Here is a 16606-nt window from a genome sequence, read left to right as displayed (position 1 = left end):
TATTGGAAAAATATCTAGCATTTTTGCATTTGTTTTTCCTTGGGTCAGGCAGTCCGAATGAATCACGCACCTACTAAATTGTCTCAGTTGTCTTAGTTCAGTAAGGAGGTTGAGAGATTTTAAAATAAAAAATGCTGGCTTTTTTGTCCTCTGAATTCACAAACCCCCAATCCATCAGCTTTTTCAAGTTTATTCCTATTCAAAATATAACTGCTTTTACCAAAACATGACACACTGAGATATCACATTTCATCTCATCAATATTTCTACATGTATTGAATTGGACTTTTAAAGGATTAATTGATACTACTAGCTTTACTATCTATTTCAACATTCAGATCAGAGTGAAAAGAAGAGATCCTACAACTAAACTAAACTTCAACTATTCAATTTCAATAACTTGCAGAATCTACACTTCACTCCAAATGGGTTTCTTCTTTCTAACTATATTTTTTGAAAACCTGGTTTTCTGTTGACCACAACCCCCCCCAAATACCTCTACCCAGGACATAATGTTCCAATGAAGCACAATGCAAATTCAAGCAATACCACTTCACCTGTTTTCGACTTTCTTTACCTTCACCCACTCTCCCCAACATTTCCCAAACCCTTTTCAGTTCTGAAGAAAAATCTTACTGGACTTAAAACGTTAACTCTGTTTCTCTCTCTTGATAGATGCTGCCAGACCTGTCAAGTTTCTCTAGCATTGCAATTTGCATGTTCAGAGGATTAGACATACTCTCCAATTTGTTTGGATGTTTAGGCAGGAGACCGGCTGAGGTTAGCCTGAAGAGGAGAATGGAGGAAGAAAATGGAAGTGCAGTGTGCTTCTCAACTGCTACTGTATAATTTCTAAAGTTTACTCTAATTTGAGAATATATAAAGGAAGGTTTAGCATCAGGCATTTTGTAGTTCACTTGTATATCTGCATCATAAATACATGAATAAAAATACTCTGAACATTAAAGGTGCATTATCTCCATAAATATCTACATTTTTATTGGTTTGAGATAAATAAACAAAAGCATTTAACAGTGAAGATATTTATTTTGCCCTTACACATGTGCACCATACATTTCACATTTTTAAAAAAAATCTGAAGGCTGATAAAGACAGAACTCTCACAGTAGCCAACTTACTGTAGACAAAAAAAAGATGTTTCACATGGAGTTCATTCTGAAAATACCATACTCCACATTTCTAAGATTTACATAACTGCCAACAAACATCTACGCACATCTGGTCATAGCTGAAGCTATGCTTGGAAGCAAACTAGCTTTGACAGGTCGAAGCATTATAAACACATCACAACATAGAATTTATGGGAAATATTGTGCTAATGTAACACAGCAATCACTAACTTATACATGTACAAAAAAAGCCTGGTCTTAAGGACAGCAAATAGTTATTTAAAAAGTGCTCAATAAAGTCAAAACATTCAATGAATTAAATCATATGACTTACCAATCCAAACAAACTGCTAATCGCATCAACATTCCGGTCCATAGAAGTCTAACTTTCAGTATAACATTTGGAATTTGCTTATATTTGGTTTAAAAGTACATGTCACGAATGAAGATTTGTCCAATGCAATTTTCTCATAATACAGCACTGTTAACATTAATTTAAGTTAGCTTAAAACTGGGTAGTGCCTTGCACATTATTTTAAAATACGTATGAAGTTTTGAACTGTTTGAACATACAAAACTACGCGAAGTTGAACAAAATCAAATTAAAGTGCAAAGATTGTCTAATCTGATGATAATGACAAAAATGAACCAGATCAGAAATATTTAAAAACAAATACAAATAATACTATTCAACAATAATTGCTTGAAAATGTTGATGAGAACATTTTATAAAGGATCCAAAAAGGATGGTAACTGGTTTGTCTGCTATTGCTAGTATTTAACTACATTTAAATTCCTTGTCATTAATTTAATAGAAAGGTAATTTATTACATAGATTTTCATCCACAAGTTAACTTCCACACCTTAATGCTTAATTACAACCTTGTTCAGATTGAACCGGTGTGTAGAATTTCCAGAGGTGCTAAGTATTTCTATTTAGCCAATTTGAAACAGTGAATTTAGAAATCTCATTTCAAAAAGACAATATCAAAATGATAAGCAGCCAAGAGGCATGCTTAAAATCAAAGATGCCTGTGCATTTTTAAATATGACAGGATTTCCTGCCTATATCATACAATTGTGCAATTATTAAAGCATACACAAACTGTTTTAAACACTTGAGTGTTTTACAAATTTTTGATCATTTTCATCTGCAGTTGAGGTAACAATTATGTTTTCAGCTGGTATTATTTTGAGAAGTCACATGAAATCCTTACTTGTGCATGATTTCAGAGGTATTTCATCTCGTGCAGGTGAAATCTAAAATGTGTAGAACTGATTTTTTTTTTTAAAAGTCCTTTGGTTCAATGTTACAGTGCAAAATACTTAGCAATTGTTAGAAATCTAGTTACCATTTTTATGGATGTCCAATTTTCATCTGAATTTCTTAATGACAAGACTGAATAGTTAAACAAAACAATACGGTGCGCACAGCACATTGTTAGGACAAGAGATCTGATCCACAGCTCAGGTAGGGAACTCAGTGATCTATCACAGCAGATGATATTTGTGTATTTTCCAGCAGCTCTGTTGATTTGTGATGGACTGGAAGCAGAACCTCAGTCATTACTCTTGATGACGAAAGTTGCATGGAATTGAAAACTCCTAATATTTAATGGGGTGGAAGGAGAAAATTGCCAGCAAGATGTCATTGCCTAAATGAGCATATAAAAGCTATTTTCACAGCAAATTCAAAATTATAAGAACGACAACAGTAGTTCCTCAACATTTACATTCCAACTTATTGAAAGTGAAGCATTGGTATAAATTTCTGTGCATGAAACAGACACGGTCAGCAGAGTTGAATTGCCATTTGGTTTTCCTATGGAAAGTGGAAATGGGCCTACTGATTCTTCAGGCCAATTGAGTTATGCTAAAGTCATGACATTTTGCTGCTTGATAATCCAAAACAATTCTTCAAATATTACCGTAGGCATATTTATACTGTCAATATGAACAGACCTTATGGTGTAGCATCTGAAAATCAGCAATTGAGGTAAATTTCCTAGGCAGTAAAACAAAAGTTTATAAATCTATTTAACTTTCATGTGCAGGATTAAATTCAGAAACAATTTTTTTTTAAAATGAGGCAAGATTGGAATGTTGAAGAAAAATTACAAAATTCACTAAAAATAATTCTAGTTAACAGGAATGTGATAGATAAAAAATTAAGCTCGTTCATTTGCATTGATAAGGTCCAATCTTTTGTGATATTCCTATTTCTTGAATGAAAAACAAAAGCCATGCATAGATTTGTTCTTAACTGCTCTTGCAATATTAACAATCACTACTCGTCTGTTGGACCTCTTGCAAGGCATGAACTTTATAGCATTTATCCCTTCAAAAAAAAATAGTAAACTTTCAAATGAATTCTTGCACTACATGATACTGATACCCTAACATATTCTATACACCAAGGACTACATATCACAGTGAACTTCAGTTCAACTAGCCCTAACATGGTTCAACTGATTTAGAGAATTTGATCCACTTGAACACTCTTCTGAGACATAATGTAATCAGTGGAAAACTTAATTTCCTCCCGTAGGAGTTTTGATCTTCGAAATGACATATGCTTCATTATCTGTCATCTTGAGTTGGCCAAAACAGTGGCTAATAAACACAGAGGTCTGGAAATTTCATTTCGTAGACTGGAATGGAATGGTATTGTACATGGCCAGCTGCAACACTCATGGATCCTGAAGGGCTTGGAGGTGGCCTGCTAGAGACAAATCTAAGTTAGGTTTTGAAATTCTTTCACAATATTCAAGACAAGCAATTTTTTAGAACATGAGATGACAATTTTTAATAACCCAACTTATATGAAGCTATTCACAAATAATTTAGATTAGATTACTTACAGTGTGGAAACAGACTCTTCGGCCCAACAAGTCCACACTGACCCACCGAAGCGCAACCCACCCAGACCAATTCCCCTACATTTACCCCTTCACCTAACACTACGAGCAATTTAGCATGGCCAATTCACCTAACCTGCACATTTTTGGATTGTGGGAGGAAACCGGAGCACCCGGAGGAAACCCACGCAGACACGGGGAGAATGTGCAAACTCCACAAAGAGTCGCCTGAGGCGGAAATTGAACCCGGGTCTCTGGTGCTGTGAGGCAGCAGTGCTAACCACTGTGCCACCCTGCCGCTTTGGGTAAAGAACAAGCAATGTTTTCAATGCCAAAGAAACTGACCAAAAATTATTCAGAATAAAACAATAAAATCATATCCAGGAGATACATCACTGATGACTTCATGACCATCCTGGCAGAAACTCAATTGGGACTCCAGAACTCCAACATACCAACTCTATTTTCCTCTTCAGAGATATTATTAGACCTGCTGATTCTGTCCAGCAAATGCTGTCTCTATTCCTGAAAAAGATCAGTTTCTTAGGTTTCACCCAACTCCAGACGTCTTTTTTGAGTTTCTTATGGTTCACCGTTTCAGTGAAGTGCAATCCTATTTTATCCAGCTTAAGTCACTATTCTGCATTTTTCCAGTTAGCATATGTAGAAAATAAATGGGTCAGAAGAACAATAAAGTTCTATTCAATCTTATACGATGATCTGGTCTTTTAAAAAGAGAGAATTATTTTCCAGATTAAATTGTTTTACTCAGAGATCAAGGACTACACACTTTGAACTGTCTTATATATAAAAGGAGTAACTGTAAGCATTTTATATTTTTGCATATACTTATACTCTGTCAACTATATTTTTATAAATATAAATATATTTATAGTAGTTTCTGCTCTGAATTCTTTGTAAAGTGGGGAATTCATTTAGACTACCTTAACTATTTGGAAGAACTTATTCCTTAACACATCATACAACTGTGCCTCAAATAATTTCACATAATTTTGCCCTAGACTATCCTACAAAACAGTTTACTGTATATGTTGACCATTTGAGAGAAACACCTCCTGCTGAAAGCAATCAAAATTTGCCTTTCATTAATACATGAATGGATCAGTTGAGTACCAAGTGTCTTGTCACATATAGATCCTGTTCAATTTTTAAAACAAAATTCTGCACGACATTTCTTCAGGAATAGGAACCATTTAAAATCAAAGTAATCTTCGCTTAGCAGATGTATTCAACACATTCAATCACTGGGAAACTAACATAAATTATGCATATTTTGTATTGTGATCATATACCAAGGAACCAAAAGAACAGAAATTGAAGAACTGCTGACTGAATTGAAAACCACTTTAACCAAAGTAGTCCAAGGTAAAATAGATCACTGTCAATGACTGACAGGAATATTTAACATTGGCCATAAATGCTGCTCATTTCAAAACTAACATGCTTTCAAATATTCATCATAAGCATAGACATAACAAGTAAACGTATGGCAAAAGGTCACTTAGCTCAATGTGGCTGATCTTGCTAGTACACAAACTCATCCAGTCTAAAACCAACAGTATTAGATATTCCTCACAAATCTGAATCTACAACACTGGCCAACTGATTTCTTCCACTGATATCTTTTCAGCTTTACCTTGACTTACATGAAAGTCAAACATTGATAGGTTGCTCACTTAAACTCATTTCTATAGATTAAGCTTCTTTAATCTTCTTTAATTTGTATTCACTAATCCTGTTTACATTTGCAATGTGACTTCCTTAAATATCAATGTATTTTCTGAAGCATGACTATTTTTACAGTTTTGACAGTCATCCAAATCTGATCGGACCAGCATATTAGATAATCTTAACTTTGAAATCACAGCTTGTACCCTGTATTTTAACTCTCTCCTTGTTTGTTTACATATGTAGTCTTCTGCACATCTAAAATAAAGTCAAAATACTGCAGCTGATTGAAATCTGAAACAAACAGAGACGTGGAGAAACTCAGCAGGTCTTACCAGAAGAGTCACTTTGGACTCAATATTTTCCAAAGACGTTGCTAGACTTGCTGAATTTCTTCAGGATTGCCTGTATTTTTTTTCTGCACATTTCATTGTTTTCTAATCTTTGCTTAATGTCGTTTTCCTGGTCTCGCTTGCTCTGCCACACTTTATTTCAGCACCAGTTTTTAAGTTGGGTCAGTGATCCATTGTTCTTTGTGGTTCCTTTGTCCTATCCAATGGTGGCTTCTGCACTAACCTTAATCTCTTTTTTTGACAATTTCTCTGCTCCTCAAATGTTGTCTACCTTAATTGAAGGCTAGCTGGAAACTATCCAACATGTCCAGAACCTTCTGCTTCACCATTTCAGATGGCTGTTGTGACTTTTTGGTCAGTAGCTTTTTCAATTTCAGGTAGATCTGGCTTAATGCGAGGTAGTGGGCCAATCCCATATTGGCACCTCAACTGGTCTAGACATCTTGTTCTGCTATTGATACACATATCATCAATCTTGTTTAGGCAATTATCTGAAGACTTCCATGCCATTTTTTGAATGTTCACTTGAAGAAGACTTCCCCAAAACTAAACCCATTGTTAACAGCAGGACAAGCAGCAGGAGGCAAGACAGATAGACCATGTTTGGAAGACTTGAAACCAGCTCAGCTTCAATTGCATATCAGAGTTTAATACTTCTGTCTGAGCAATAGGCCCACTGAGGTATCAAGAACCTGAGAACTTCAAGGCACTTGGGATCTCAAAGAAATACAGCAGAATTGCTGAAACATGTCAAGAATACATCAGTAACAGAACTCAGACTTGCCCAATGAACAGTGGAGAATGTCCCAGATGATTCAAAGTAATGATCAAGTTGTCAAAGAACGGAAGACTCAGCAACTGTGTCAACCAGAAAGTTGTCATACTGCAATCAGTACCTGCCAAGGTCTTCAGGACAGCACTCCCCAACTGACTGAAATTAGAACATCCTTTATAACATACTTCAGCATTTTCTTTGCTACTGATGTTAGGCTAACTTCAGGTCTGCAACTTCTGGTTTTCTCCAACTGCACTTTTGTTTTTATTAAAAACAGCAGATTAGATTTGTCATCCTCCTATTTGCTGGAATTTCCAGAGTCTACAGAATTTTGGATGATGTCAACTAATATATTCACTTTCTCACAGTCACCTCCTTCAATACCTTGGCATATAGGTTATCAGAACCTGGGGATTTATCAGCCTTCAGTCCCACTAATTCCTCTAGCATTTTTCTTTCTTAACTAATACTAATATTTTTCAATTCTTCCTTCCTAACAGCATCTAACTAACCAAGCATTTCTGGTAAGTTATGTTTTCTTCATTAAGATAAAACTCCAGAGTCAGCCACATATGAGGGCCTTATTAGCCTCTTTCTGTGCTGTCATAAATCTGTAATTCTATGTTACCTCTTAATGGCTGGTACGCTTTTCACTGGAGTGTAGGAGGTTGAGGGGTGACCTTACAGAGGTTTATAAAATCATGAGGGCATAGATAAGGTGAATAGCAAAGATCGCTTCCCTAGGGTAGGGGAGTTCAAAACTAGAGGGCATATTTTTAAAGTGGGAGGAAGAAGGTTTAAAGAGGATCTGAGAAGCAACCTTTTCATACAGAGGGTGGTTCATATGTGGAATGAACTGCCAGACGGAGTGGTAGATGCAGGTACACGTACAACATTTAAAAGACATTTGGACAAGTACCTGAATAGCAAAGGTTTGGAGAGATATGGGCCAAGTGCAGGCAAGTGGGATTAGTCTAGTTTGGGAACATGGTTGGCGTGGACTAGTTGAACCAAAAGGTCTCCTTCCATCCAGTATGACTTTGTGATTCCTGTGACTTTAAAGCCATTTCCATGTTCTCTATTACCAATTCATCTGCTTCAATCTGCAAGGGGGCTATTTTTGTCTTTGTTAATCTCTTTTTAACGCACTTATAGAAATTTATCTTCCTTACAAATTTACTCTTGTAATCTATTTGCCCCATCTAATGAACCTTTTGGTCTTCCTCTGCCAATTTCTAAACTGTTCTTCGGCTTACAACTTGTTAAACTAACTCCTTGTTAGATGAAATACAATCCTTAATTTCTTGTGTTAGTCATTGATGGGCCACTTTTGCTCCTGTGCTCTTTTGCCGAAAGGAATTTATAACTGTTGCATTGCATGGATTTGTTCTTTAAATATTAAAGATTACTGATCCAGTGTCATGTGTTCTAATGAAATTCCTAGTATATCGCAGCCAATTTATCACTCATACCATCATACCTTCCTATAGCTTTGGGATAAAAATTAAATCCTGTACAATATTGAAGTAAAATGTATTTTTGTTGTTTTGCAGTAATTAAGTTTTTAAAAAAATTTGCAGGACATCGTATAGATTGTTAGGAAATTAATAATTCAATTTGAAATTCTTGCTCAACAATTAACTTACCTTATTGTTAGTTCAAATATCTCTGTAAGTTTGTCATGAAGCAGGTTTGACTGGAAAAAGAAATAAATCTTTTTATTTTTCTCAACAAATCTCAACACAAACAATGATTTTAGTCTGCAATAAAATTACAATATCTTTTCAACTAGTCCTGCTTTTTAAGTAAGTCAACTTTCTTGGAATTTTACACAATCATGTTGTTTAAAGAACTTCACTGCCTGTAATATGAAATAATGCTGAGTAATAAGGCAGAAGATGACTTTAGTGCACATTCTAAAGTTTCTTTCACTACTGATAACAATTTAAAAATATAATGATCCTTTGGGCTCGGAAAGCAATTAAAACCTGATTGGACTATTTCAAATCTGTGTTATTAGTTCAGTTGCACCATTACAAAAAAAATCCCTCATAAACATACATTATTCTAGTTTAATAACTGGCATCTTAGCAAAAAGAAAATATCTTCATATCTCTCCACCACACCAGGGAAAAAGAAAAATGCAACAATGCTTTCTTTTGAGGAAAATCTAGCATTTTCTGACCTAATAAAAAACTACAAATTGCTTCTGTTAATGTTAAGCAAAACAGTACATTGCGAGAGACATTTGTTCTCACCTTGGATTCACACTGAGCTGCAATCTCCTCAAATGGTGCTTTCTGAAACTTTTCAATTACTTGGCGTCGCTTTTCTCTTTCTTGTTCTTCAAGATTTTGGCTATCTGTTTCAGAAAGTCATCAGAAAGAGGGAGAACGCCTACTTATTAAAATTGCATAAATCTTACAAAATTCATAAATTACTGGGATTAACAAATGCATACAATAAATATTATAAAATTGCTAGTTCTTACTCTAATTTGGTTACATTCACCAAGGCGGCAGAATGGCAGCGATCAATGTTTTATCAGCTTTAATCTATGAAATGAGACAAAGTTCCATAATCCAATCAACACATTGATATCAAAATTGCATGAGAATTGCCGATAGGTAGGAGATTTACTAACTGCACTTAAATTTCACCAGTACAGGTTGAGATTTGAATCCACGGCACCACAGCATTAGCCTGGGCCTGTGATTTGCTGGTCCAGTGACATCACTACATCTTCACCATCTGCCCATATTTCAGTAGTGGATGCTTGCTGGAAAGTAAATTCATCAAATACTAATCTAAAGTGCAATTCCTGTGTACTCCAGATCTGCCGGAAATTCAAAGACTGCACATATACATGTGGAGTACGCATCTGCACGTTCTGTGTTAGTCTAAGTTACTGAATATGTCTTGGTTCAGAGAAGCTAACAGTTGAAATGAATGCATACCTCACCTTTAATTATATATTATTTGTCCTTGTGGTCTGAATTGTGCATGGGAGACATGCTACCTTAGGCAAAAATAGTTTCAATTGTGGAACTATGGCAAAGTTCCTGCATGATTCCATGCATCAGCACTATATTGGCAGCTATTCGAATAAACATTGATAAAAATTGACAGGTACTTTTCCAGCATTGTCAAGCAGATTTCCATATCACTTACATAATGCTTTGAAATTTAAAGACATAACACGTGCAAAGCACTTGAAGGCTCTCCTAAACCCTAATTCTCTATGTTCCTGTTATGATACTCCATAAGACCACCATCTTGTTTAAGCTTTTAGCCATCTGTGTCAATGTCACCAGATGTGGCTTATGTAAAATATTACATGATAGCATGGATGTTAGGCTGCTAGAGAGGTTTTATTATGCTGACGATGTATTATGGGATGTGGGCTTTGCTGGCAATGCTCATTTAATGCCCACATCTAATCTGCCCTTGCTATGGCTCTTGTTTGTCTTCGGAAACAGAATTACTGAGATGAGAAATTTGTGTTCTCAAATTTCTAGTTTAGGAGAAAAGCATATGTAGTTCCATTTCCAGTGGGAAGTATAATAGACTCAGTTTAGATTTTGGACAATTCATGAAGTGAATGCCTCACAAAGGTGGCTTTTCCAGATGGAATGAAAGGCAGGCAGGTCAATTACTTCAAGAGGTGGGAAACTCAAAACAGTATGGATAACAGTGGAATAGTAAGAAAACCTTTGCCTGAATACTCCATTTATTGTTAAGGAAAAAAGATATAAAATGATGTTACAGGTTCATTCAGAAGTTTGGAATGATGTTTTAAACTTAAATGGAATAATTCAGTCCTGGAATCATTCTTACTCCTGATGTCTAAAAAGGCAAGATTCCAGGAATTCTAGACTATTGGGAAATAATGAAAGAGCAGAAAAATTATTGTCTTCAATGCAGATCAAAGCAAACTACTTAACAACAGTTTTGGGTCCTCATCTAGGGAAAGATATACTGGCATTGGAGGCAGTCCAGAGAAGGTTCACCAGGCTGATGCCAGGCATGTGGGCCTGACTGAGGAGAGGTCGAACAGGTTGGATGTGTACTCATTTGAATATAGCTTAGTGTGAGGCAATCTTACTGAAACATTCAATATTCTTAGGGGACTTGACAAGGTAGATGCAGAAAGGTTGTTTTCCTTGTGGGAGAGTCTAGAACTACAGTGCATAATCACAGAGTAAGGGATCACAGATTTAAGACAGATGAGGAAGAATTTACTCTCTCAGATGGTAATGAATTTCTTTACCACAGTGAGTTGTTTTAAGTATAGTCGAGAGTGCCTTGCTGGAAAAGCACAGCAGGTCAGGAAACATCTGAGGAGCAGGATGAAAGGATTATACTTGAAACATCGATTCTCCTGCTCCTGGGTTGCTACCTGACCTGCTGTGATTTTTCTACCAAGACACACTGGACTCTGATCTCCAGAATCTGCAGTCCTCACTTTCGCTTGTTTTAGGTGTATTCAAGGTGGAGATATAGTTTTAATCAAGGAAGAATTAAGGGTGATGGGGAACAGGCAGGAAAGTGGAGTTGAAGATTATCAGGTCAGCTAAGACCTCAATGACTGGCATAGCAGATTCGATGGACTGAATGGCCTACTTCTACTCCTGTGTCTTATGGTCAAAAGCGATTCATAAAAACAGGAATTATTGGGTCGAATCTTCTTGGCCTGCTGCAGGCAAGATGCCTCAGTTAAGCATGATTTGGAGATGCCGGTGTTGGACTGGGGTGTACAAAAATAAAAATCACACAACACCAGGTTATAGTCCAACAGGTTTAATTGGAAGCACACTAGCTTTCGCAGCGTCGCTCCTTCATCAGGTCATAGTGCTACCACCTGATGAAGGAGCGATGCTCCGAAAGCTAGTGTGCTCCCAATTAAACCTGTTAGACTATAACCTGGTGTTGTGTGATTTTTAATTCAGTTAAGCATATTATCATTGGAAATGATACCCGATGCCCTTCCTGCCTTTCTGAAGTTGGAGGCAGAAAAGCCAGAGGCAATTTTGCCATCACTTTCACTTAAGACCACACGGCTTAAGCAGTCAGTCAATTAACAATCGCTTACTTGCCATTTCCTGCCTGAACTGCAATTTTCTCAGTCACAGGCAGAAGAACTAACAGGCAGCTCACCTGACAAGTAAATCTGTATGGGGTTAGTCACCTGAGCATGTTGTGCTGGTGGAGGGGTTGGTGGCTTGCTTTCTACCCTGATGAATATGCTTTCCACCCTGATGAATATGCTTTCCTGCTGACCTCTATACTGCAAAGCTGTCATCCCACACCCACAACATCTACACTGCTCTCTGAGCTGCTCCTTAATAATGACACTCAAAACTGTGCTATACTGGCAACAACCACAGCCCCCTCATTAGCGCTGATTGGCTGAAAACTTCAGGTGGATGCCGCATCATATCCCAGCATCCTCAGCACGAAGGTAGCCGGTATCCAACTAAATGCCTGATTAGCTAGATCTAAAAGGGTGTTTCTTCCAGGAGTGTGTGTGGGACATCCACCAAATCCAAATACTCAATTTTAGTTCTGGATAATCACACCTCATGAATTAACAGATCATTACTAATTAATTTGCTACCACAGTCGAGGTCAAACATTGTATGATTTCAAGGAGTTGGACATAGGACTTGGGCTAAAGGGATCAAAGGATATGGTGGAAAAGCAGGAACAGGCTACTGAGTTGGATGATCAACCATGATCATAATGAATGGTGATGCAGGCCCGAAGGCCAAACGGTCTACTCCTGCACTTATTTTCTATCTCCCTAACAAGGAACAAAGAAACTTACAACATAGAAACAGGCCCTTGAGCCCTCCAAGCCTGTGATGATCCAGATCCTCCATCTAAACCTGTTGTCTAAAAGAAATGTGTAAGACTGTTCTACTGCTCATGTGTTTTGATAATTATGAGCAAATTAAATATTGCACTAGATGATATATAGTGGAAATCAACATGAATATACTTCAAACATTAGAGATATTGGGCCCAATTTTAAATACCTAAATGAATGGATTTTGATCAAATTTATATAAGATCCATTTTCCCTATTAGAATCAGGAATGAAACTCATTTCTATAGTGCACAGACTTATATTTATTTACCATACTTATTCGCCTGCCATCACATGCATGCCTGCCACTTTAAAGCGTACAGTTTAACTTATTACCCATACCTATGGCTTTCTTCAGTGTTTCAAAGGTGATTTCTTCAACTATCTTGGTCTGCGAAAGTTTAAAAAAAGAAATTTTTTACACTTTACATTTAGAATTAAAGATTCATTTTATTGACTTAAGTATCCAAAACTGCTTGTTGTGATCTTGGCAACTACTTGTATACCCCATATCCTTAAACGATGACCCATGACTTTGGACTCCTCTGTCATCAAGAACATTGCTCTGTTAACCTATTTAGCACTCGAATCTTAGGATCCTTACATAGGTGATCATTTGGCCCAGAGTATGGACTACATTTCTGAAAAGCATCCCACCCAGACTCACCCGATCCTGTAACCCCACATTTACCGTGGTTAATCTACCTAACCTGCACATCTTTGGATGGTGGGAGGAACCCAGAACACCCAGAAGAAATCCACACAGACATGGAGAGAATGCGCAAACTCCACAAACCCAGTTGCCTGAGGTTAGAATCAAACCCGGGTTTATGGCGCTGTGAGGCAGCAGTGCTATATACTGTGCCACTGTGCTGCAGTCTTGTTAGAATTTTATATGTTTCTATGAGAACATATTCTAACCTCCAGTGAATATAGTCCTAACAATTCAGTCATTAACATTCCTGCCATCCCAGGATTTAATCTGGTAAACCTTCATGGATCCCTCCATAGCCAGAGCCTCCTTCCTCAGGTATGGAGGACAAAATTGCAGAAAATACTCGAAGTGTAGTCTCACAAGGTACTGTACAATTGCAGCAAAACATCTTTGCTCCTGTGCTTGAATCCTCTCATCATGAAGGCTAACATACCACTTGCCTTTTTTACTGCCTGTTGCATGTTTACTTTCAGCAACTGATGTACAAGGGGCACCCAGGTCTTGTAGCACCTACCCTTTTCCCAATCTATTACCATTCAGGTAATAATCTGCCTTCCTGTTTTTGCTACCATAAAAGGGATAACCTCACATTTACTCATTTATATTTCTTCTGCTATGCATTTGTCCACTCACTCAATTTGTCCACATCAAACTGAAGCATCTCTGTATCCTTCTCAGAGCTAACTCTCTCATTCAGTTTTGTGTTGCCTGCAAGCCTCAAGACATTACATTTTGTTCCCTCCTCTAAATCATTAATAGATATTGTGAATAGCTGGGGTCCAAGCAACAGACCCAGCAGGAATCCAGAGTCACTGCCCACCACTTGGAAAAAGACTGGTTATTCCTATTTTTTGTTTCCTGTCTGCGACTAGTTCTGTATCCATGAATGTAAAGACCAAGCCAATCCAATGCACTTTAATTTCACTTGCTAATCTCTTATGTAAGGTCTTCTGAAAGTTCAAGTAAACCATAGCCACAGGCTCTTCCTTATCAGTTACATTGTTGAGCAATTCTAGAAGATTCGTCAAACATGATTTCCCTTTCATAAATTCATACAGACTCTGTTCAAGCCTGTCACTGTTTCCTAAATGCTCTACTTTAAAACCTTATGTAATGTACTCTAACAGTTTCCCACTACTAATGTCAGGCTATCTATTCTATAATTCCCTGTTTTCTCTCTGTCTCCTTCAAGTAGTGGTGTTTCATTAGCTACCCTCTAAACCATATGAACTTTTCCAGGGTCAATAGAACTTTGAAAGATGACCACCAATGCATTCACTATTTCGAGCGCCACTTGGTTAAGTACTCTGGGATATAGATTATCGGGTCCCGGGGATTTATTGGCCTTTAATCCCATCAATTTCCTTAACATCATTTCCCCACAGTTTGTCCCTCTCAGTAGACTTTGTGTTCCCCAATATTTTTGGGAAATTACTTGCGCCCTCATATGTTAAGACGGAATCAAAGTATGTTTTTCATTGATGTGCCATCTCTTTGTTCCTCATAACTTGCCCTGTTCCTGACTGCAAGGGACCTACATTTGTCTTCACTAATCTTTTTCTCTTAATATATCTGTAGAAGCTTTCACAATAATTTTGTATGCTCCCTGAAAGTTTAATGTGCTACTCTATTTCCCCCCTCTTAATCAATCCTCTTTCCTCCTTTGCTGAATCCTAATCTGCTCCCATTCCTCAGGTCTGCATCTGTGTTTGCCAATTGGCATGCCTTTTCCTTGGATATAAAATTATCTTTTCACTTCTCGTTAGCCATGATTGGGAAAACTTTCCCATTTTATTTTTGCATTTCATCCATTCACTCTTAAAAGGTTTGCCATTGTTCATCCAGCATCATGCCTTTAAGTAACATTTCCCAATTTACCACTTATCACAAAAATAAAACAAAGAGCCATGAGTGTTGGAGATCTGAAACAAGCAAAGCAAAAGGCAAAAGAAGTTGCTGGAGAAACTCAGCAGTGCAGCATCTATGGTGACAGGGAAGGAGGGACACCGGAATGTTAACTTTACTTTCTCTCCATAGATGCTGCTCAACCTGTTGTGTCTCTCCAGCAATTTCTGATTTTATTTGAGTCATTTATCACAGACTAGAAAAGTCACATGGGCAAAGAGGAGTTCAAAGTATGTTGTCAGGATAGTTTCCAGCATGTTCTGTAACTGGAAATCAAATTATACGATATCCAGTTTCATGAATGAGTTGCGATTAATTAATGATCCTATATATCTCAAGGTAGCGATCATAATATGATTGAATTTTACTTTGCATTTTAGACAAGGAGTTTACTTTAAATTAAGTAACAAGATGAGGACATTACAGGCTAGGCCAGCTTTTATTGCTCATCGCTAATTGCCCAGAGGGAGATTAAGAATTAACTACATTGCTGTCGTCTAGAGTCACACGTAGGGCAATCCAGATGTTCCAAGGCTAACATTGTGGACTTAAATAAAGGTAGTTTTGAGCTAGTTACAGAGCTAGTTTAATTGTGACAAATGAAGTAAAGGTGTAGGTCAATAGACAGTGACAGACATTTAAGGGATAATGTCCGAAAACATGAAAAAGCTTCATTCCAATGCGAAAGACAAATTCCAAGGGACAGACCCACTCTATGTGACCAACTAAAAAAGTTAAAGGTTATCTCAAACTTGAAGATTAAAAACATAAGTATGAAAAGGTGGATGTCAGGTCAGAATGGTGAAGCATGATGAAAAGATTAATAATGATTAGATTAGATTCCCTACAGTGTGGCAACAGGCCCTTCGGCCCAACCAGTCCAAACCCGACCCTCCGAAGAGTAACCCACCCAGACCCATTGCACATTATCATTTATCACTATTGCACCTAGCACTATGGGCAATTTAGCATGGCCAATTCACCTGACCTGCACATACACGAGAAAGCTGGCTAGAACAGTCAGCAAAAATTTTTATAGATATTTAAAATTTGCTATCGAAATTGGTGTTGATACCATACAGTGAGAGTCTGGTGAATAAATTATGAAAAATAATGAGATGAATTGAACAGGTATTTTGCAACTGTCTTCACTATAGAGGACAGAAGTAACATTTCAGAAATAGCTGCAAATCAGGAAGTAGATGGAAGGGCAAAATGCAAGAAAATTACAATCATCAGCGAAGTGGTACTGTGCAAATTGTTAGAGCTGCAGACTACCATGTGCCTGGGACCTGATAGATTTTATCCTAGG

At 37.2% G+C, this 16606-nt stretch overlaps 1 protein-coding gene across 7 annotated transcripts in view; it reads right to left on the bottom strand.

Annotated features, from left to right (window-relative positions):
- Window positions 1–1027: 1027 nt before the first annotated feature.
- efr3a (EFR3 homolog A (S. cerevisiae)) overlaps window positions 1028–16606 on the bottom strand; it is a 171993-nt gene continuing 156414 nt past the window's right edge. For 5 of the 7 annotated variants that reach the window (XM_072570428.1, XM_072570431.1, XM_072570432.1 and 2 more), the window contains 4 exons: window positions 13017–13065; window positions 9064–9167; window positions 8452–8501; window positions 1028–3852 (listed from right to left, as the gene is read on the bottom strand). In XM_072570428.1, the coding sequence (XP_072426529.1) occupies window positions 3744–3852; window positions 8452–8501; window positions 9064–9167; window positions 13017–13065 (312 nt within the window). In that variant the 3' untranslated portion in view covers window positions 1028–3743. Of the gene's footprint in view, window positions 3853–8451; window positions 8502–9063; window positions 9168–9274; window positions 9361–13016; window positions 13066–16606 lie in introns of those variants that run through there. The other 2 variants (XM_072570430.1, XM_072570434.1) reach the window with 2 other exon arrangements.

The sequence above is a fragment of the Chiloscyllium punctatum genome, chromosome 5 (assembly GCF_047496795.1).
Source record: "Chiloscyllium punctatum isolate Juve2018m chromosome 5, sChiPun1.3, whole genome shotgun sequence".
In the NCBI taxonomy this organism is placed as follows: Eukaryota; Metazoa; Chordata; class Chondrichthyes; order Orectolobiformes; family Hemiscylliidae; genus Chiloscyllium; species Chiloscyllium punctatum.
Note: the sequence above shows the minus strand (reverse complement) of the source record. Positions and strands in the feature narration are given on the sequence as shown.